Below are 7,566 nucleotides of genomic sequence, written 5' to 3'. Positions count from 1 at the left end.
CGCGCGCCATCTCCAACCCTGCAAACGCGTTTTCACTTTTGTGCATTTTGGCACATCTCTGCGCTCTTTTTTGGTTTTTACGCTCAACATTTCATAAAGGTGCGAACATTTGACTCCACCCGAATTAAATGCAGAAAGAAAACCATAATTGCTGGGATATTTACCAGATATTTGACACAAAAACTGCAATTTGGAGTTAAATTTGAACCACTTTAGTGGAAAAAGTCCCACTTTGCCCAGGAAGCTGCAATCCGACTGGAAACTATTGTTGGAACTCAGCAAAAAAACACAAGACAGGACAGTCGGTATTCATTCATACAAACATCTTTAATCAACAGCACAGCCACTGAAAGAAGCAAGAAAACACGTATTTACAGTCTGAATAGCTTCTGTCATTCATTCAGTGTCACCCGTCAGTAAAACCAGCACGGCGAGTTCACGTTTCATTAAAATCCCCACTTCACCCGCGGCTGGAAATTCACAATTTGGATTCAAAGGAGAGTTCAAGTAAGGCAGCTTTTTTTAACAATGCGCGGCAGGTCCAGACCCGACTTGTTTTTAAAACGTCTTTAATCACCAGCTAGATATTCAAATAAAAAGAAAAATAACGCAGATTGTGTCCTGGAAAGACACGACGCGGGGCTGTCATGGCCCACGGGTGGGGGCAGATGGGTGGGTAACCTCCGACGTGACCCACATCCTCTGGTCGTTCTACCCTGGACGTTCCCACTTCCTAAAAGAGTCTCGGGGCTTCACTTGCCGGCGCAGCCCGGGTACGGAGGAGGGGGGGAGTTGGTGGCCGGCAGGGGCTGCGTGGGCGTGTAGGGGGGCGGGTGGAGGGCTGGAGGGTACATCTCACAGTCGTAGGGATACGGAGGCGGAGGACCTGATGTCAAGAACAACAACAAACGTCAAATCAATGAATGTGTGTGTTTTCATCCATGTTCCCCCCCATGCAACCTGCTCATGTTTACTCATAAATATTCTAATGACAGCTGCGTATTTTCCATGTAAATGCATATCAATGGAGGCGTTTGCATTCAGATTGATTAAAATATTACACGGTATTAGAATGTATCCTGGTTATGGTTGCTTGGACACCAATATAAAAGTAATACATTCTGCAAACTGGTTGTAAAAATGAGAAACCAAACTAGAAATGCACATTTAAGTGGCAATCATTCTTTTTTTGCTCCATATTATGTCCCACCAGCTCCTGAGGGAGAAATATTGCATAAGCAATATTGTTAAAATATTGGAGAAGCTGTGAATAAAATACGTTGTTTACTCTCTTTTTGCTTTGTTTTTTGGTTCTACCAGCTCCTGTTTTCACTCTTTTTGCTCATAATGGACAAACCAGTCATTAACTACAATCACTATTAAATACTCCATATAATCATAAAGAAATGCCAAATATTGAACAATGCGATGGTTTTTCCGTGTGAATCCAAGCCAGCTGTAACACTATTATGAGATGAGCCATGAAAAATATACTCTGGGTTATTAGTTGCACTGTTTTTGATTCTGAAGGTACATTTTGTATTATTTTTTAGCCAGTAACAACTTAAAAATGCAAATAATGTGCATTGTGCAGGCTTTGATGACCTACTATAGTCAAATTAGATACAATAAAATTGCTTATTTGAGGTGAATATTCATTTTTAATTAATTACAACTTTTTTCCCCCATGTTTTATCTGATGGCAACGTGACAGACTTCAACAGTCTGGCAATGACAATTACGTCCTCTTGTGGACGAATGGTGAAATAGCATTTTTTTTTTTTTTTTTTAATCAAAAAGAAGCATTAAAGACATGTAAAAAAAAAAAAAAAAATCATCTGGAAGTTCATTCATATATTTTTCAACAATCGTCTTTAATTGGTTGTGAGCGTATTTTGGGATTTACAGGATTTAATGTCTTAATCGAGAATTTGTTTCCCATTCAGCAGCTCACACAAGCGTTGTTGCAGATCACTGAAGTCACGAAATACGATCTGGAGGAACAGCTCGTCCAATGTAGCATGAAGGCGATACAGCAAGGAGAATAAAACACCATGAATAAATAATGAGCTCCGGGACAAAAAAAGAAACAGAAAAGTGACATTCCTGAGGCTGAGAAACACGAGGAGAAGATCACCCGTGTTCAAGTTTGTGCCGTTTGACAATGAAAATAACCTTTTTTTCCTTTTGGTTCGGGGTTGGTGCTCCAGGCCAGGGTGGCTCCTGGAACACATTACACCCCATTCTATTGTTGCAATTATAGTTTTCTATTCATATCTGGGAACCGGAGGACAGGAGATGAAGTTTCAGTGGGAAAACAAGCCGGACCTACAAACAACAGTCAGGAAATTGTTCATCACGACTTGGACAGTAATAAAAAAAAAAAATATATATTATCTAGGAGGGGGGGGTAAAACAAGGTGGATCAGAGAAGAGTGCTACATTTCACATTTGTCCCAACTTAAATTACTAAAGACTCATCTCTAATGTGAAAAATATAAATCACAGTTAGATATTTTACAATACAATTTGAGATACGAGCCGTGGATGCTGAGTAAACTAAACAAAATACAGTTTCCTGGGATTGTTATGACCCATGCTTCTGATTAAAAAAAACAAAGGTCTACGGTCCATTTGTGAGCTTTAATGTCTTGCCGAACAAGAACAAACACCACATTAACTGTCATCACAGGAGCAATGTCTGTTTTTGCTCCATTTTTGGGTCCCACCACCTCTCGATTTGAGAAATTTGTCACTTTAACCGCCAACGACGTGCAGTATTTCTACAACCATCATGCATTTTAATGAAAAGTCTAAGTTTTCAGTAGCGTTACTTTAGATTTCCAGGCCTTTCTTGTCTTAAAGAGATATCTGTTTCAATAAAAACGGACTTCTGGGCGCGCTGTGCGTTCTGACCCACCTGGGTATCCCTGGGTCACAGTGTTGATGTAGGAGGTGCTGAAGACGCCGACCCGCGCGCCGTGCCCGTTCTTGATGCACATGTTCATGCAGAGGAACAAGGCCACCACGGCGCCCATCAGGAACACCACGCCGAACACGATGCCGGAGATGGCAGTGCCCCTGGAACACACACACACACACACACACTGAGCCACGCTAGCCAAGTGTGAAGAAAACGGTCTCCAACACACTTCTGAGCCACTGCCATGGAGATAAAGTGTGATGTGTGTGTGAGCTGGCACAGTGAAACAGAGAAAGGAGTCACTGTTAGCAGGTACGCTACGTGACCGGCGTGAGTCAGCGCGTTGGACTCAGAAGAGCTTGTAGAACAGATCCTATCGTACACTCCTTTAATTGGAAAATCCATTTTAAATGTGGAATTATTTGTTTTGGTGGTTTTCTCAGCAAGTCCATTTACACTGGTGATTTTAAATGCTAATGAAGCATTTGTACTGTCAGATTGGCATGTTTAGAGAGACTTGTCATCCTTCAATATGAATATAATCAAACTTTCACAGATTAAGCCCCTAATATAACACATAAGTCTTTTAAAGGTATTTCGCTAGATGCTAACTAGACTCAAATGTTTGAGGCAAAAACACCAGATTGTCGCTCAATAATGTCCCGTTGGCAAAGATTGTTGTTTCACGTTCGCATCAGATTTTCAATAGTTATTTGAAAAACAGATTAAGCAAGCACAACATGCATGCACACCCCAAGATAAGAGCAGAAATCTCAGATTTTAACGGACATACAAGAGTGATGACGCGGCGAAACGCGCTAAAGAAAAATCAGAGGTCAAAAAGCCTGTGAGGTTAAAGAGCAGCTGGTATGTGCTTCGGTTCAGATCCCACCGCCGGGATCACGGAACTAGTCGACGCAAGGAATTAACTCATTTTTACATCCCAGGTTCCACTTGAGTCAGTTTGTTTGCAAAGTTTTGTGAGTTGGACTCACGAGAGGACGTCCCCCACGTAGGCGTAGTAGGAGCAGCAGAACGACGGCGATCCGTCGCAGCAGAACTCGACGCAGCCGTCACACTGGGCCTCGCAACCTCCTGCAACACACAGCAACAACATCTTCGTTTGGTTCCACACACTTTTGTTCAGAGTTTAAACAACTTCACCACAAGGCACCACCTAGAGGCCAGTTACTGTCAATGTTTAATGTCGGGTTAGATGTGTGTACGATTGTTCTCAACATGGAAGGTGTCAAACAGCTGCTTTCCAAATATTTTGGCCATTTGTTAGTCATGGTTAATCTACACATGTGTAATCTACACTGGCTACTGCTTCATGGATGCAAATGTAAACTGTTATCTATTGAAGCAATGTTTTGTAAATTCAAAAGTTCAATTCCAGGTTTAGACCTTTTTACTTTTATGTTACATGTTCCATCTTAGCCTGGTTTTGTTTTTCTTCAATCTAAAACTAGTTCTTAGTTGTGTCCACTTGCAATTTACAAAAAAGTTCTTGTCTCGCAACCGTCTTCACTGTGATGAGACCTTTCATGATTTGACCTCAAAACCCCCAATCTCACCATCTTGAGCTGAAAAGACTCATTTGATTTGCTTGTGATTGATAATGAGCCCTGTGAACTGAGGAAACCGTTTTAAAAACGAGGCGATCAATACCTGCGGAGAATCCAGTGGTGACGGGATTAAAAATAAATTCCCGGGGGGTGAATTCACAGAGGAACCCGCCGTTTCCCCTCAATTAAAGTTCAGATCCTGCACCTGCTTTCATCTGCCGATCTTTAATTCAAGTTTGTAATTACAAAACAAAGTCAAAGAGGTCTTTCTGATACGAAGATGACAAGGCTGCGAGCAGACGTCTGGCTGCGGGGACACGCTCGACTTGTTTGCCACTGGAGGCTGGATCGGACTCAAACTCAACACATTAACAAAGATGTGATAAATTCATCCAATTTTTAGTGACCAGAACCAGTTTTCTTTCTAATTTCATGAGAAAGTTACAATCTTTGTCTCGCTTTCATGTGTAAATGGGGATAACTGTGTGCTCAGCACTGCCCCCTACAGCGAGGCGGGGGGGGGGGGGGGGGGACCTTACGCTTCCAGTTACGATAAACACATTAACTTTTGGAAATTGAAGACGTATAATAAGATTTTATCAACCATGAGGGAAGAATCCAGCCCTTTTCCTTGCATGCCTCCAATCTTAAGGAGGTTACAGCCTGAGGGGAAGCTCAGCTTGCAGTCGCGTCACTTTCAATGTTTCGGAGAAAAGCTCAAATCTTTCAGATTAAATCATTCATATGTTTGGAGTCATGTATTCACTAGATTAGTATCACACTAATTAAATTTTTGGACAAATTATTTTTCACCCCCCCCCCCCCAAAAATCAGGCCTCTGCTCTATTTCTGAATGGCTATTTCCCCCCCAAAAATCTGTGTTCTTCAGGAAGTTGTATTGATCTGAGAGGAGAATAATCACAACTGGCAGACATTAAATAGGGTTTTGAATCCTAAAAAAAGCTCCTTTCAGGGTTTAATGAAAAAGTCTCCTCTGTTCGAGCCCATTTCCACCACTTTCACATTAACAAGGGTCAGTTTATTCAAAATCTCTCAATGACTCATCTTGCCTTGGCGTTCAAGCAGGACACATTTGTTAAAAACAAAAAACAAAATGGCTCCATGAAATATGAAGCTCATTGACATTTATACAGAATTGAGAAGGAGAGGATGAACGCTGGGGATTCAAAGTGGAAGGTTTGGAAACCTGCGACTCTGCGGAGAGGCCTGAATGAGCTGGCGAGCTCAAGATGGTTGAGTGTGGTCCATTCAGGAGCTGATTAATTAAGAGGTTTTTTTTGGGGGGGGGGGTTTCATCAGATCCACGACTGGCAATGTGCAAGTTGAGATGATTTAAAGAGCCTCGCCACACCTGCACGTCTCTCCACCCAACACGCTCGCGTGTCAGTAATTCGGTTTATTAACCCGCTTTGCTGTTGCACTTGGGTGAAAACTCTTTTATTCAAAAGCAGTGTACACACAGCTGCGTCTGTGTTCGTCTCAACCTGCTGCCACGACACGAGCCCTTTTCATCCCACTTTGTTTTTGTCCTCCCTCAGGTTTGCGCCTTTGCAGGGCAAACACTTCAAATAAAGGACGTTTAACAACTGCAGTGTGTAATTATTGGTTCAATGTGTGCAAAGGCAATACATTTAAACAAGTATGTGTTTCTATACAGTCTGCTTGAATGAAAGTTATAATAAAACATGATTTGCATCACAAATGGTCTGTTTTGATGAAATAATGAATTTTGGCCTTTTTTTAAATCACAACTTTTCAAAATGAAAGAAAAATAAAGTCAGGCACCCCCCATCCAATGATCTACTTCCTGCTTGACCCCTAACGTAACCCCTCCCCCAGAAAATAAAAGCCTCATGTATTCTTCCAAAAGAAAAAAAAAGGGAAAAAACAATATGCAACAATATAAACAACATAATGCATTTATCAACACGATGAAGGTATAAAAGGATTGGATCTGTGTGGTTTTGTTTTGTTTGACGCTTTTCTAGATTTCATCGTGCATATTTGTTTTTCTTTAGTGGAGGGTTAAAGTGCAACCATTCACTCCTGGGTGTGTGTGTGTGTGTGTGTGTGTGTGTGTGTGTGTGTGTGTGTGTGTGTGTGTGTGTGTGTGTGTGTGTGTGTGTGTGTGTGTGTGTGTGTGTGTGCGCGCGCGCGTGAAGGCAACTCTGCTGGTTTGCATGCCTGGGTTCAAACAAGTGCTGCCAGCTCACCGCAAATCAGGACTTTTTCTTCAACAAATATGAAACGAAATTGAAGAAAAACACTGTTTGGTGTAATCAGCCAGTCTTTTGATGGGCGCCACCTTCAGGCTGCTGCTGCTGCTGCGCTCTGTCTGGGTGGTCCTCTGAGGTCCTGGCTCCTGTCTCTCCACACACACTTTAAACACAATAGCACCATGTCCCCCCCACACACCCCTACCACCCCACAGCAGCACCGTCCTGCAGATTTCACTTAGATTACAAAGTTTGCACGACAAGATTACACCTGATTGCATCAATCTCCACAAACTCACCCATGAAGCAGCCCAGTAGCCATGTCCACCTCACCGCATGCGTCCACCTCCTCCCCGGGCTTTCCATGACCTCCTCTCTCTCTCTCTCTCTCCGCTCCGTGCGTAAAAGCGCTCCAACGCTCCTGGGTTTCGTCCTCCGGAACGGGAGATCCTCCCAGCCCGGCGCGTCTCTCCTCACCTTCGCCTCTCCTCTGGGAACATTGAGAGGTTTGTTTTGTTTCTCCCCCAGCTTCAGGGGAGTGGAGCTCCGTTTGTTCCAACACGTGTGCGCGTCCTGCTCCCGCACCTCCGACTGACTGCTGCTGCGGGGGGCTCGACTGCGCTCCCCTCCCCCGTGCGCCTCTCAAATTACCCTGCTTAGGTTTCCTGAGAGGGGGGGGGGGGGAAGAGAGAGGGAGAGACAGAGAGAGACACAGAGAGAGAGCGAGAGAGAGCGAGAGCGAGAGCGAGAGAGAGAGAGAGAGAGAGAGAGAGAGAGAGAGAGATGAAGTCATCCTCATTATGACTCCTGGTCAAAGCTTTGCAAAGTTGTTTTTTTT

General features: G+C 43.3%; 1 protein-coding gene across 1 annotated transcript; it reads right to left on the bottom strand.

The window, feature by feature from the left end:
• Window positions 1-397: 397 nt before the first annotated feature.
• Window positions 398-7,296, bottom strand: cyyr1 (cysteine/tyrosine-rich 1). The gene is made up of 4 exons (XM_080519973.1): window positions 7,028-7,296; window positions 3,919-4,018; window positions 2,921-3,081; window positions 398-886 (listed from the first exon to the last, which is right to left on the bottom strand). Exons 1-4 carry the CDS (start codon window positions 7,092-7,094, stop codon window positions 753-755), a joined length of 462 nt encoding a protein of 153 aa, XP_080376099.1. The 5' UTR covers window positions 7,095-7,296; the 3' UTR covers window positions 398-752.
• Window positions 7,297-7,566: the final 270 nt, after the last annotated feature.

The sequence above is a fragment of the Blennius ocellaris genome (assembly GCF_963422515.1).
Source record: "Blennius ocellaris genome assembly, chromosome: 24".
Classification (NCBI taxonomy): domain Eukaryota; kingdom Metazoa; phylum Chordata; class Actinopteri; order Blenniiformes; family Blenniidae; genus Blennius; species Blennius ocellaris.
The sequence above is the reverse complement of the archived record's forward strand: the minus strand, read 5'-3'. Positions and strand labels throughout refer to the sequence as shown.